This window comes from Procambarus clarkii, chromosome 50 (genome assembly GCF_040958095.1).
Source record: "Procambarus clarkii isolate CNS0578487 chromosome 50, FALCON_Pclarkii_2.0, whole genome shotgun sequence".
Classification (NCBI taxonomy): domain Eukaryota; kingdom Metazoa; phylum Arthropoda; class Malacostraca; order Decapoda; family Cambaridae; genus Procambarus; species Procambarus clarkii.
The window spans coordinates 24,412,889-24,428,921 of NC_091199.1; the positions used below are offsets into that span (position 1 = coordinate 24,412,889).

The window sequence follows — 16,033 nt, forward strand, 5'->3', positions numbered from 1 at the left end:
CCTTTGTCACTGTACCACTCTCTGTCTCTATCAATTTCTCATTTTGCAATGGATCATTCGGTGAGTCTCTCATGGTCTGGCTTTCATACAGACATTTATTCACAAATTCATACACGCATTGGTGCACACATTCATCTTGAGGTTATCTTGAGATGATTTCGGGGCTTTTAGTGTTCCCCGCGGCCCGGTCCTAGACCAGGCCTCCACCCCCAGGAAGCAGCCCGTGACAGCTGACTAACTCCCAGGTACCTATTTACTGCTAGGTAACAGGGGCATTCAGTGTGAAAGAAACTTTGCCCATTTGTTTCTGCTTCGTGCGGGAATCGAACCCGCGCCACAGAATTACGAGTCCTGCGCGCTATCCACCAGGCTACGAGGCCGCACACATTCATACACTCCTCACTCCCTCTTACTCCCTCAGAAGTAAGGCAAAAGAAAGAAGGTCAGATGTGAAGTAGCACAGATTACCTTGTGGACAGCTCACTGACATTCCTCTTGCACCTCTCGTGTTCCTCTTCCATCAAGCGACTTTTTTCTGTTATTTTATTCTTTTCCTCTTGAATACTTCTGAGTTGCTGTGCCTGTCTGTTTTTATCACTCTGTAGAGCCGTGTTTCCTACCCGTAACTTTCTGGCCTCTTCTTCACTGACGGAGAGTTGCTCTTCAACAAGTCTTTTCTCTCCTCCTATGTTATTATTCATCTCTTGCAGCTGTTGTGTCTCTCGTTCTAGCTCAGCGATCCTCGTCAACGCTGTCTTGACTCTCTCCTGGGCTTGAGTCTCTGCAAGCTCCAGCTGTCGGCTCCTCGTCTTGACCAGCCTCGAGTCCTCCTCCACTTGTCGGATCTGAGACTTTAATTGAATATTTTCCAAGTGAGAAATACGCAGTTCGTTCTTAGTCTTCATGATGCCCTCCTTGACCAGCCTCGAGTCCTCCTCCATTTGACGAATGTCAGCCATTACACGACGATTCGCCTCCTCTGATAAGCGAACATCGTTCTTAGTCTTCCTGTTTTCTTCTTCGACCAGCCTCGAGTCTTCCTCCGCTTGACGGATCTCCTCCTTGACCAGCCTCGAGTCCTCCTCCACCTGACGAATCTGGGACAGTAATTGAATATTTTCCTCCTGCGTAAAGCGCACTTCGTTCCTAATCTTCATGTTATCCTCCTTGACCAGTCTCGAGTCCTCCTCCATTTGACGGATCTCCTCCTTGACCAGCCTCGAGTCTTCCTCCACTTGAAGGATCTGGGACTTTAACAGGACAATCTCCTCCTGAGCAAGACGCACCTCGTTCCAAGCCATCCTGTTGTCCTCCTTGACCAGCCTCGAGTCCTCCTCCACTTGACAGATCTCCTCCTTGACCAGCCTCGAGTCCTCCTCCACTTGACGGATCTGGGACTTTAATAAGACAATCTCCTCCTGAGCAAGACGCACTTCGTTCGTAGTCTTCCTGTTATCCTCCTCGTGCAAATGAATCGTTGTATTTGGGCGAGTGTTTTCCTCCTCCAGCTTGAGGTTGTCAGCTTGGTGAGCCTTGTTGACACACTCCAGCTGGTCCAGAGTGTCCAGGAGGCGGCGGGTGGCGTTCTCCCTCTCCTTCACACCTGCCAACACATCAAATATTAAGGTATATTTTATCTAAATATAAATTATAATTGGTGTATATATAAAATTTTAATTTTGAAGGAAATAGCATCATCCGTGAATTTCTTCTGGTCTTACCGCTGAATGTCTAGCCACTCCTTAAACACTTGTATGTAAATGGAAACATTTTATCATGTTACCCTCTTCATGAAGCACACTCCTGGCCAAACTGTGCTCGCCAGGCCCTGAAGTATGCTCCAGGACTTGAAGTACGCTCCAGGCCCTGAAGTATGCTCCAGGCCCTGAAGTATGCTCCAGGACTTGAAGTACGCTCCAGGCCCTGAAGTATGCTCCAGGCCCTGAAGTATGCTCCAAGACCTGAAGTATGTTCCAGGACTTGAAGTACGCTCCAGGCCCTGAAGTATGCTCCAGGACTTGAAGTACACTCCAGGCCTTAAAGTACACTAAACACCCTGGCGTACACTCCAGGCACAGAAGTATACTCTAGATCCTGGAATACGCTCTAGGATCTGAATTATACTTCAGACCCTGAAGTACACACCAGACCTTAAAGTACACTGCAAACCCTGATGTACACTACAGGCCTTAAAGTACACTCCACACTCTGAAGTACACTCCAGACCCATGAGTGAATTTCAATCCCTGAAGCACATTCTAGGCCCCGAGGGACATTTCACACCCTGAGGTTAAGTCCACACCCCTCTAAAGTACACTCCAGACCATGAAGTAGACTTCGCGCTCTGAAATACACTACAGGACCTAAAGTATTCTACTGTCTTTAAACTACTCTCAAGACCCCTGAAATACATTAGAGTATCTGAATTGTACTCCAGACCTTAAACTACATTTTAGACCCTGAAGTACACTGTAGAACCTGAAGCACATTTCAAACCATAAAATACAACTTAGGATTTAGTGTGTACCTCCAGGACCTGAGGTCCACTCTAGGCATTGAAGTACACTCTAAAACATGAATTGCACTCAAGACCTCGAAGAACACTCCAGACCCGGAAAAACACTCAAGACCCTGAAGTACACTCAAAGACCTGAAGTACACTCAAAGACCTGAAGTACACTCCAGATCCTGTAGTACTCTCCAGAACAAGATGTACACTCCAGGCCTTGCAATACACTCCAGACCCTGAAATACACTACCCAAGAAACAATTTTATGTTGCCAGAATGTACCTGGAAAGTTTTTGAGAGCTGTGGCAAGATCCGTTTTTTGGTAATCGAAACATTTTTGTGTGGAGTTGTAAATTGGTTGCCACAACTTACTACACAACTTTGGGTAAACAAAAATTGAGACCTTGTGGCAATCTTAAATGTTCCATAAAAGTCGTTTATATTATTGATGAAATATATAGAAACTAAATATATACAAGTAAGTTCAGTTGCATATACTCTTGGGGACCATTCAAGCTTGTTCACATAAAGAAGTAAGTAAGTAATTATCAAAAGACGGCACCAAGCCGGGGAGGCTATGTAACACTATGTCAGTAGTGTGGGATATTTTAAAGGCGGTAAATATCCCTAAGGATGCCAATACGAAAGCAAAAGCGCATAAGGCGAACAACATCAAAGGCATCCGATTCAGCAAGGATACTATCGAGGGACAGGTGTCCGTGAGGGACAGTTGGGAAGCAAGACGCATGCTCAACCTGGAAGTCAGGATAGTCAACAAAGATATGCACTACTGCAGGAGGGACAATGCAATTTGGACAATAAGGAGTGGGGCAGCTCTCCATTAAATGCCCATGAGTTAAACGGGTATGGCCAATATGTAACCTTGCCAGAGCCAATTCCCACCGCCGGTTACAGTGGAAGGAGGAAGGCTGTGGAGACACACTACCTTTAAGAGCATGCAACTTATTACCCGTAACAGAAGACCAGCGATCCTGCAAACGGGCATGGATCGAGGAATGAATAACAGGTTTAGAAGTCGAAATAAGGAACACCTTTGAGGGAAATGGGACAAGTGTGCATCGCCTCCTCCACGGCAGCATCCACACGCTCATTTAAGGAAACACCAATATGGTTGGGAACCCAGCAAAACTCGACTGTTTTATATCTGCTGGAGATAAGAAACAGCCAATATTGAATTTCGACGACCACTGGATAGACAGAATTAAAGGAATCCAGAGCCATGAGGGCACTGCGAGAGTCAACTACAGCAACAAGGAAAAATTACGACGATAAAGAAGTTGACGAAGAACAAACAAAATTGCACAAAGTTCAGCCGTGACAATGCTAGTCTCCGGAGTCAGTCATATATAGGTGCAGCCAGGAAACTCAAAAAGAGTGGCCTACACCGTCAGCAGACTTGGACACATCTGTGAAGACGGAGATGGAGGGGAGTGCGAAGAAAAGTGAGCAAGGAAAAGGCGTTTCAGAACTATAGAATGAGTAAAAGCCTTAGTCATGCAGGTCAAGATTTTACAAAACTTAGGAAGAGGGAACCCTTCAAGGGGGGCAAGGACGGATTGACACGAGGAGAAACATTGGCAACACGAGCCGAGAGAAAACTTTGCAAGCGAGACAATCATACAGAAAGTGAAAGGGGGTGAAAGGGAACAGGGCCCCCAGAAAGAGCAAAGGTCAAAGTACGACATGAGCGAGACTGAGGGTGTTGTAGGGAACACGCAAAGTAGCGAAGACAGTAGCGATCACGGCGATCCTGAATAAACAGGATGGTGGTCTCAACATGCAGATTCTGGGTAGGGGTCGAACGAAAGGCACCAGAGCTAAGACAGAGCCCAGTATGGTGAAGAGCATCAAGACGACGAAAGGTGGAGGGAAAGGCAGACGAATAAGCAAGACAGCAATAATCGAGTTTAGACAGCATGAGAGTGGAATGTAAAAAAGGAGTGTGCACCTATCAGTTCCCCAGGAAGTATAGGACAAGACTTTAAGTAAGTTTAGGGCCTTAGAGCATTCAACTCGGATACAGGAGATATAAGGTGACCAGGAGAAGCGCGTGTCAAAGATAAAAACAAGAAGTTTAGCAGAATCCTTATACAAAAGATGAATACCACAAAACGACAGAGAAGGTCGAAGGACAACCTACTTCCGAGTAAAGGTCATAACACAAGTCTTAGCCGGAGTGAACTTGAAGCCGTCATTGGTGGCCCAGGACAACACGACATCAGTAGTAATTTGAAGCCACCATTGGAGGAAAGGGGAGTCATCACCTTGACAGCAGAGGGTAAAATCTTCAACATAAAGAGCAGATAAAATGTCAGAGCGAAGGGAGGAAAGAAGACCATTGAGGGCAACTAGGAAAAGAGTATTGCTGAAAACATTACCTTGGAGCACACTTTCATATAGCCGAAAAGAAGCAGAGAGAGCGGTACCAAGCCGCACTCGAAATGAACGACGAGAGAGGAAGCCCTGGAAGAAGAAAGAGAGATTACCATGAAAGCCAAAAGAACGGAGTTGGAACAGAATATGGTATCGCCAGGTCTTATCATACGCCTTTTCCAGGTAAAGAAGGATTGCAACGACGGAGCTCTTCGCAGCAACGGCAGTACGAGTGTAAACCTCGAAGTTCACGAGGACATCAGTCTTGCTGCGATACTTGTGAATGCCAAATTGAGAAGGGAACAGGTGATACCGTTCCAAGAACCACATCAGACGGACATTGACCATACGCTCAAAGAGTTTGCAGACGCAACTCGTGAGAGCAATGGAGCGGAAGTAAGTAATTATCAAAGAAGGCACCAAGCCGGGAAGGCTATGTAGCATCATAATGGGGCGGAATACTTCAGGAAATGACCCTAGAGAACTAGTTTTCCGAATAGGAAGAACAATCGCCTCAAGCCAGTCCTCAGGGACTGACGACGACTCCCAGACACGGTTATAAACACTCAACAAATACTGAAACGTGCATAGAGGGAGAAAGCGAAGCATCTCAATATCATTCAAGCCCTCTGTCATAGAACTGCAGAGGGCCAGGGCAGACTGGAGTTCTGAGAGAGAGAAAGGATTGTTATAGGGAAGTCAAAGAGAAGTGCAAAAATCTAAGGGGAAAGATTCAAGAAGGCGTTTACGAGTAAGGAAAGAAGGAGGAAGATGAGAGCCGGAGCTAACAGTTGAAAAGTGAATACCCAGTTCAGTCGCAACCGACACCGGATCCACTACAATAAAACCATAGAGGTAGGTGATGGGCAGGCGAACAATCCGGAAAAAACTTATCTTTTATTTCGTAGATTTTCTTCTAGATCAGGGGGCAGAGGAGTGTTAGACGTAATGGTGCAAACGAAAGATCTCCAACCTTCACATTTAGCCCTATGGATGGCCCTACGGTCAACCGCACTTGCCCTCCGATACAAACGAAAGAAACTGGCATTATAAATCAATGGTGTTTCTTCCAGGCTGCACGCTTACAGCAGACAGCTCGAACAGAGTCTGCATTCCACCAGGGAACGCACTACCACGCGCCCCTGGAGGTAGAATGAGGAACAGTGAAGAGGGTAGCGTCAAAAACTGTGTCATGAGGAGGAGGACGCGGGAGTGAGGCAGATCAGAGAGGTTGGAAAGAGTATCATGCAAGGGTAAGAGGTTTCAGTCAGCCCTGGGAAACTGCCACATAGGGAAGGAGAGAGGAGGAGGGGGCGAAAAGAGGTGACAAAGATGGGGAAATGGTCACTGTTATGTAGGTCATCAAGAACCCGCCTGGTGAGGTACAAATAAAGAGAAGACGAACAGAGAGAAAGATTAAGACATGAAAGTGTACGAGTGCAGGACTCAACATGAGTGGGCTCACCAGAATTCAGGAGAGGCAGAGAAGAAGAGAGGACAAAAGGTTCAAGAAGGCGTCCGTGGGTGTTTGTCAGGACATTACCCCAGAGGGTATGCCGACCGTAAATATCACCCAAAAGGAGAACAGGCTCTGGTGAGGAGTCCTACAGGTATTTAAGATCAGGAAGAGAAAGTAGGACATTCGGGGGGAGATAAACGGAACAGACTGTATACCATATACTCACGAAGACATGGGCAGCAGAACACTGAATGGGCTACTGAAAAAGTAGAGGGTCGAAGGGAATATCAAGACGGATCAAGAGAGCAGTAGAGGCATGGGCCCCAGCAAGAGCTGGAGGGGAAGAGAATAAGGAATAACCACGGAAGCGACCAAGACGAGTGCCAAGTATTGGCTCCTGGGGACAAACACTAAGCGGGGAAAAGTGCACCATCAGAAGTTGGAGTTCATGAAAGTTGACATAAAAAAGACGAATATTCTATTGAATAACAGACAGAGACAAAAAAGAAACAGAGATAACAAGGGAGAAGCAAAGGAAAAGTAAAACACAGTAGACTGAAGAAGAACGTGATCAGGATCAGTGAAATTAGGGTGACGGTGCAGAGGTGAAGCTAGCAAAGATAATTGAGACAAGGGAGTGGGAGGACAGACTAGACTCTGACTCTCGGTCAGATTCCGGAGCGGGGTGGTCAAGGGAATCGAAGGCAGGAAGGACAAACAGGTGAGGGCACCATTTCAAGGGCAGCATCCAAGAGAGGAATCAAGGACTAAGCAAACCTCCATAGGAGGGACAGGAGACCCCGCTACTGAAATGGTAGTTGAAGCAGGGATAGTGTCGGAATCGGAAGGTGAAGAATTCAACGAAGTCTTCTGATCCGCCGGGGAGGAAGAAGGAGAGGAACCAGGCTTACGCTTTAGTCTTACATTACAGACTTACATAAGCCTGTCTCCAGGCTTATGTAAGCCTGTTATCTAAGACAGAAGCGTAACGTCTCTATTTAAGCCTGTCTCCAAGCTTACGTAGAGAGACAGGAATACCATCAGCAATATACTGGGCGACTGTGCGACCGCCTCGACATTTCAACAGCAAAAGGAGAATGGGAACGGGAAACATGACGAACGCTGGGAGGAGGATGGACAGTGGCCTGAACAGACAGGCGGAGAGGAAGACCAAAAGACAGATGGGAGGGCTGAGAAGGAGTGGAACGAGAAGTGAAAGAGGGCACGGGAGACAAGGAATACCGGGAACGAAGGAAAGAAACACCATGCGGAGAACAAGGAGAAGGAGCCTGTGGTCCAGAACGTAAAGGAGCAGATGGAGCAAACGAGGTGGTGGTGAAGGTGTCTGGGACCAAGGCCTCGAAACAGTTGCGAAACTGAAAAAGAGGGAGCGGACGAGAAGAAGGGGAACACAACACATGAGCATAAGACATGCCAGAGAAAGAAGGAAGACGGCGAACCTGACGCCTAGCCTCAGGAAAAGACGAATGATCACGATGTTTCAAACTGAGGATGGCTTCCTCAAATTTGTAATGTACACATGCGCAGGAGAAGGCAGGGTGGGCATCACCGTAATTGATGCAGAGTTTGGGAAGAAGGGCACTCCTTCTCAGAATGAGGTTCTTAAAATGACCCAAGGTTCCACACAAGGAGGTGAGAGAGACCTCACTTGTGCACATGAAGGGACCTTGTCCAAATCTCCAGCATCTGCTGCAGAGGAGATGAGAGGGAATGTACTCCTGAACGGAGCATCTGGTACCAGCAAGAATGACTGAAGAGGAAGAAACCTACTATCAATCATGACCTTCACAATGTGAAGAGGCTGATGACGACGATCACGAGGGGGTCGAGTGAAGGTATCCACATGGAGGATAGAATGGCCTTGAACCTCAAGGATATACTTAATATCCTTGTGGCAGTCATTAAGTTCCCTGTCTCCAATCAGAACATTGTGCAGAAGAATTGTGCTAATGCTGGCATTCAACCAGGCTTTTTTTGGAAATACGAACAGGGGTCTCCCCAATGTAGTACAATGAAACTAAGCGGGCAGCGGCTTCCTGAGAAGGGGTAGCAACAACATTGGTACCTGTTGTTGTTGTTGTTGTTGTTAAAGATTCGCTACCTGAAACAAAAAGTTCCAAGTAGCATGGGCTATGGTGAGCATTGGTACCTGTACGGTGGGGCTCAAGGTGACCAAAATATCCTCTGAATCAACAAGGTGCCAATGGAGAAATAAATCATCGGGACGAGTAGGGTCAACATGACTAAGATCAAAATACTTAGTCCAAGTAGTAGAACCAAACAAAGCCTAGAAAAAAGTAGATTGGGAAGGAATCAAATGCGTGCGAGTGTGGAGGTGATGACGCCGATTATCCCCAGTAAGACAGGGGGTAAAAGGTATAGTTTTGACAACTAGAGACTGAGCCACGCCAAGTGATGAGGTCGACACCAACAAGGGCTTGGAGCTCGCTACTTCGGGTACCAAAGTTCTATGAGTGAGAGGTATGCCTTATCGGGAGGGGAATGAAGCTTGATTATTTGAATCAACCTGATACTAGAAGGAAGGTGAAACGCCATGCAACCTCTGAAGAGATAACTAACACAACACCTGTACCCCCCTATTAGACTATTTTACAGGAACTTCTTTTCCGCAGCTCATAAAACGGAGGAAAGGGTCCTGAAAGATATTGTTAATAGAAACGTTATCCCGACAGACAAAAATCAGAAGATACAATTGACGATTTACTATAAAACCAAGAAAACTGCCAACCTACTCATGAGAAACTCTCCAGACACAAAGCAGAACGCTTTGAAAGAGACCAATGTCGTCTATGCCTTCAAATGCCAACTTGGGGACTGTAAGCCTCAAAGAACTCAGTGTATAGGCAAGACAACAACATCTCTTTCCAGGCGTTTAACGATGCATAAGCAACAGGGCTCCATTAAGGAACATATAATCTCTTCCCACAAACAAACCATCACCAGAGAAATCTTAGCAAACAACACAGAAATCATCGATAGATACAGCGATAGCAGGCGGCTTGACGTCTGCGAGGCACTACACATCAAGAAGTCAACACCAGCAATCAACAGCCAATTAATGCACAACTATATTCTACCCACTTCAAGACTCCGCTCCAATATAGAAGCATCAAGAAATATGCACCAATAGGCTTTCTACAATTACTTCCATTCAATACTCATTGTTTCGTGTTCTGTCTTGTGTTTGAATTTAATACCCTTTCAATACCCATTGTTTCGTGTTCTGTCTTGTGTTGGAATTTAATACCCAGAATTACTGTCAGCTGCTGTCAGAAGTATCCGAATGGAAGCAGCCACCATGCTGCAACCCAACCAGCTGGGGTTTGGATCCCCCCAAGGCTGTGAAGCAGCGGCTCATGCTGCACGAGCCTACATTAGCTCTCTTACTGAAGACCAGGCAGTAGTAAAATTAGATTTTAAAAACACTTTCAACTCGGTCAAAAGGGAAGCAATCCTCACTGTAGTCACGGAACATTGCCCAAGCATTCTCCCGTTTGTGTCAGCAGGCTACAGCAAAAACTCAACCCTCCTGTTTGGCAAACATGAAGTCACCTCAGCAGAGGGAATTCAACAGGGAGACCCACTTGCACCCTTCCTCTTTTGCATAGCGGTTCGAGAAATTACAACCATACTGTCCAGTGAGCTCAACATCTGGTTCCTGGATGATGGCACTCTGGCAGGCACACAAGATTCCCTGCTGGAAGACCTGCAGCTGGTGAAGACACGGGGGGAGTCCATGGGTCTCGTTCTTAACCCCCTCCAAGTGCGAAATTATTGCATCCAGTGAAGTAATTATTAGAGCAGTGAAATCAGTTTTACCAGAAGCCTCAGTCGTTAAACCCTCCGACAGCACACTACTTGGAGCACCTCTGGGCCACAATGCCATTGCTGCAGTCCTTGACGAAAAGTTTAGAGACCTAAAGAGGATGGAAGAGAGAATAGGGGACTTGGACTCCCACGATGCCCTCTACCTTCTCACAAAGTGCCTTACCTTGCCCAGGCTAACATACTTCTTAAGGTGTGCACCCACTTTTGGCAACCCACTTCTAAATCAATATAATGAGTTCCTCAGGTCAATATTCAGGAAGGCGCTCAACCTAGATTTAGATGACAGTCAGTGGGACCAAGCAACACTCCCAGTGAGATTTGGGGGGAAAGGCATACGAAAGGCAACTGAGGTAGCACTTCCAGCATTCTTATCCTCATGTACAGCAGCCAACAAATTGGTAGGGCAGATCCTACCAGAGTGTATGAGAGAGACAGCGGGAACTCATGATCAAACGTTCATCGAAGCAGCCAGACAATGGGACACCATTGCACACCCTCAACCCCGACCACAAGTCCCAAAAAACCACAAGCAGGCCCACTGGGATAGCCCCATAATGGAAAAGACTGTCACAGCAATGACTGACAACGCTGATGCTGAAAACAAAGCCCGCCTCCTATCGGTAACAGCACCCCACGCCGGGGATTTTTTATTTGCTGTGCCCAATGCAGCCCTGAGAACTCGCCTCAGTCATGACGCTCTCCACATTGGAGTTGCCCTTCGCCTTGCCGCCCCCATCCTCACCGAACATAGGTGCATCTGCGGAACTGCGATGGCTGACCAATATGGTCGTCATGGTCTGGTATGTCGTAAATCACAGGTTAAAATTGCAAGACATGAAGAAGTTAACGACATCATCAAGAGGAGCCTCGCCACAGCCCGCTGCCCGGCACAAAGAGACCCACACTTATCCAGACCTAACGACCCTCAGAAGTGCGCAGATAGGGTCACCTTGCTACCTTAGAAGAATGGTAAGCAAGTGGTGTGGGACTACACGTGCGCTGCCACACTGGCCAGTATCTACCTCCACTACAGCACACGGGAAAGCAGTGGTTCTGCTTCTTTCAGGGAATCGCAGAAAATTATTAAATACAGAGGTTTGGCACACTGTTACAGCTTTGTTCTGATCGGCTCGGAAACTCTCGGTTCGTGGGGAAAATGTGCATTGAAGTTCCTGAAGGAATTGGGGGACAAATTGATCAGCGCTACATAAGACCAGAGAAGAAAAAGTCAATGTTTCCCATTGTCGTGTTTTTCAAGAGATTCATAACCTTAAAGCACCTTTTTGTATTATTATTTTTGTATCAACCCATGTATATCTTGTAACCTTCAAATACATAATAAAGCACAAAAAATATAAAAGGAAGGGGGTGGTAGGAGAAAAACACACAGAAACTGTATTGGAGGGGATCTAAACATTCCCTCTAATGCGTTATGCATGGTTTCCTCCGAGGCTATGGGGCCTCGTAGCCTGGTGGATAGCGCGCAGGACTCGTAATTCTGTGGCGCGGGTTCGATTGCCGCGCGAGGCAGAAACAAATGGGCAAAGTTTCTTTCACCCTGAATGCCCCTGTTACCTAGCAGTAAATAGGTACCTGGGAGTTAGTCAGCTGTCACGGGCTGCTTCCTGGGGGTGGAGGCCTGGTCGAGGACCGGGCCGCGGGGACACTAAAGCCCCGAAATCATCTCAAGATAACCCCCTTCTTCCAGCTAGAGGTGTATAAATATATATATATATATATATATATATATATATATATATATATATATATATATATATATATATATATATATATATATATATATATATATATATATATATATATATTAGTATATTTTGGTAGCAGTCTTTTCTGTAGACATATTTTATTAAATATGACCGAAAAAGTAAGATTAATAATTCTAACACGAATTTTCTCAATGTTTCTTATATTTTTTTTCACTGTTGATGGTAACTGAAAAATCAATTCTCCAAAATTCATTTTTATTTCTAGTCTGACGCGACATGTGAGCGCGTTTCGTAATAACTTATTACATTTTCAAAGACTTTAGTTTACACACACACAATTATAACTTGCAAACACTAAACAGAGTTTAAACCTGCCAATGGCAGGTTTAAACTCTACACATTTCATTTTGTAGTCAGACTACAAACTACATTTAAACTACATTTGCAAACTACATTTCAAATGTAGTTTAAACAACTGCATTTCAATTAGGAAAGTCAGGAGTTCAGGAAAGTCCGTTCAGGAAAGTCATGAAAGGTTCAGGACTGTTCAGTCAGGTTCAGGACAGGTTCAGGACTTTCACCAGTATGAACCTCAGTAGGGTGTAATACATAATTAATTTAGGGGCTACTGTAGGATGTAGAACATCTCAGAAGTAGGTCAACTTAGGGAGAGTTAGGCATCTTGTGAGGAGGAAGAGAGCATCACTGAAATATAAGAAAAACAGTTAAAAATGAAATGAAAATATGAACAAATAAAAAATAAACTATATTCACGAAAGGAACGGTATGGTAAACAACACAGCTCAATTCCAATGCAATTCACACAAAATAATTAAATCAAAATGAAAATAAATCAAAATATATGAAAATTCTATTTATAAATGCAATCAGAAACATTGAAATGGAACTGTAACATATTTAGTATAGCATGTGTATGTTGCTCATACATGAAACAGATGGTGTTGTTTTTCAAGAAAAGCATAGTTTTACCTGTCACAGGTGTGGCATCTATATTTTTACTTAAGAAATGAACGGTATGGTAAACAACACAGCTCAATTCCAACACAATGTTACACAAAATAATTCAATAGCAAATAAAATAAATCGAGATCTATGTAAATAAAATTGATCAATTCAATCGGAAACATTGAAACTGAATTCATGACATATTTAGTATTCCGTGCATGTTGCTATTATGTGCAACAGATGGCGCTGTTTTTCAAAAAAGCATGTTTTTACCTGTCACAGAGGTGGCATCTATATAGTAGGTATATAAAAAGACGTGTCTATTCGAATGCAACGCTGTGTCAAAATTTCAAAGCAATAGGTGAAGAACTTTCGGAGATTACAGCAAATGTTGCTCTTACGTCCAACAGATGGCGCTGTTTTTAAAAAAAAAATATGTTTTTTTCTGTCACAGGTGAGGCATGTATATAGTTGATATATAAAAGGACGCGCCTATTCGAATGCAACGTTGTGTCAAAATTTCAAAGAAATCGATAAAGAGGTTTTGAAGACTTCCCTCACATAAAAAACACATGGAAAAACACAGTTTTTCAGAAAAATCATGTCTTTTTTTTTTTTACCGTCACAGACGTGACGGTCTGTATATAAAAATCTGCGCAGATGTCAATGAAACATTGTGTGAAATTTTCAAAGCAATCGGTGAGGAACTTTCTGAGATTAGCGATTATGCACAAACGGACATTTCCATTTTTATTTATATAGACTAGCAGTACCCGGCCACGCGTTGCTGTGGCTCAGCAATGCATGTGCATTGTTGAGCCACAGCAACCTTCCCTCTCCCCCAATCCTCCCCACCATTTCCCCCTTCAGCCGTCTCCTCGGCCTCCCAACCATTCCCCACTCCACCGTCCTGGTGGAGTTGGGAGCCAGTCGGCCGAGCAGACAGCACGCTGGACATATGATCTTGTGGTCCCAGGTTCGATTCTGGGCGCCGGCGAGAAACGTTGGGCAGAGTTTCTTTCACCCCATGTCCCTGTTACCCAGCAGTAAATAGATACCTGGGAGTTAGTCAGTTGTCACGGGCTGCTTCCTCGGGGTAAAGGCCTGGTCGAGGACCGGGCCGCGGGGACACTAAAGCCACGAAATCAACTCAAGATAACCAAGATAACCTCCCCTCGTCTTCCCCACCATTCCCCACTCCACCATCCCCTCTTCCTTCCCACCATGCTTCACACCCCTGTCCCTTTGTCCTCCCCCCCCATTCTCTATTCCCCCATATTCTCGTTCCCCACCATCCCAAATTCCGCCGTCCCCTCGTCCTTCCCCACCATTACCCCCTCCCTTGCCCCCTCGTCATCCCCACCATTCTCCACTCCCTGGTCCGATGCCTTCCCAAATGATCTGATGTTCCCATCAGAAAATTGGGAACATCAAGTGATCTGATGTTCCCATCACTGAAATATAAGAAAAACAGTTAAAAATTAAGTGAAAATATGAAAAAATAAAAAAATAAACTATACTCACGAAATGAATGTTATGGTAAATAATACAGCTCAATTCCAATGCAATTCACAGAAAATAATTAAATAAAAATGAAAATAAATCAAAATATATGAAAATTCAATTCATCAATGCAATCAAAAACATTGAAATGGAATTATAACATATTTTGTATAGTATGTGTGTTGCTCTTACATACAACAGATGGCGCTGGTTTTTCAAGAAAAGCATAGTTTTACCTGTCACAGGTGTGGCATCTATACTTATACTTATGAAATGAACGGTATGGTAAAGAACACAGCTCTATTCCAACGCAGTCACACCAAATAATTCAATAAAAAATCAAATAAATCTAAATTTGATTTAAAGTAAGTTTTAGTTTTTATACCCATTTATGGCTATTTCACCTGTAAAAAGATCGAAAATTATTCAGAGACCATTTAAAGATCGAAATCGATCAGAATTTGACAGAGACGAATTTCAAACTGATTTTCATCAGAGTCCAGTATAGATCGAAATTAATCATAGACCAGTTATAAGACCAAAAATTAGTGAGAGACCAGTTGAAGACCGAAATATAACAGAGCTCATTAAAAAACGAAATAATTTCAGAGACCATTTTTAGACCAAAATATTGTTAGAGACCAGTTTAAGCCCAAAATTTAATAGAGTCCACGTTGAGAGCAAAATTTAACAGGCTCCAATAAAAGACCAAAACTCGTCTGAGTTCAGTTTGAGCCTGATATTCGTTGGAGTCCAGTAAAAGACCGAATTTTGTCAAAGTTCAGTAAAAGACTGAAATTAATCATAGTCCAGTTGAAGACCGAAATTAATCATAGTCCAGTTGAAGACCGAAATTAATCAGAGTCCAGTTTATGCCCAAAAATCGCCAGAGTTTAGTATAAGATCGAAATTAGTCAGAATCCACTTTTAGCTCAAAAAAATCAGAGTCCAGTTAAAGACCAAAATGTGACAGACACCGCTTTGAGACCAAAGTTTATCAGATCCCGCATTTATAAGTAGAGTTTCGCTACTAATAACCCAATTTTAGCACAGTTTTAAACAGTCATATTTCAAACATAGTGAAATAGATCAACGCAATTACCGAACTTTAGCTCCTGTCCTCGCCTTAATCTCCTCACGTATCCTCACTAATACCCAATCAATTTCCCTGAAATTTAAAAATCGCTTTATTTCGGACATAATAAAACAGATGAAAGCAATTTAACAAACTCTAGCTCTTGTCTCTGCCTTATTTAACTGTTACAATTCTGTCAATACCAGATCATTTTCCCTGAAATGCGTCTACGTCATATTTCAGACGTAGTACAATAAATCAAAACAGTTACCAAGCTCCAGCTCCTGTCCCCCACCTTAGTTTATTTGTATAACTTCTTTAGTAACAAACCAATTTCAATGAAATTTAAACCACTGTATTTCAGATATAGTAAAATATATACAAACATTTACCGAGCTCCAACTTCCGTCCCCTTTCTTAGTTCTTTTGTACAAGTTCTTTATTATCAGCCCAAATCCCCTGACATTTAAAACCCAACTACATTTCAGACCCCTCTAAAATAAATCATAAGCAAATTACCGAACTCCAAC

General features: G+C 44.0%; 1 protein-coding gene across 1 annotated transcript in view; it reads right to left on the reverse strand.

Annotated features, from left to right (window-relative positions):
- Positions 1–455: 455 nt before the first annotated feature.
- The window catches only part of LOC123751868 (golgin subfamily A member 6-like protein 7), a 107,381-nt gene continuing 91,803 nt past the window's right edge, over positions 456–16,033 (reverse strand). The window contains exon 3 of the mRNA XM_069303337.1: positions 456–1,603. Within this exon, the coding sequence (XP_069159438.1) occupies positions 465–1,603 (1,139 nt within the window). The 3' untranslated portion in view covers positions 456–464. The remainder of the gene's footprint in view (positions 1,604–16,033) is intronic.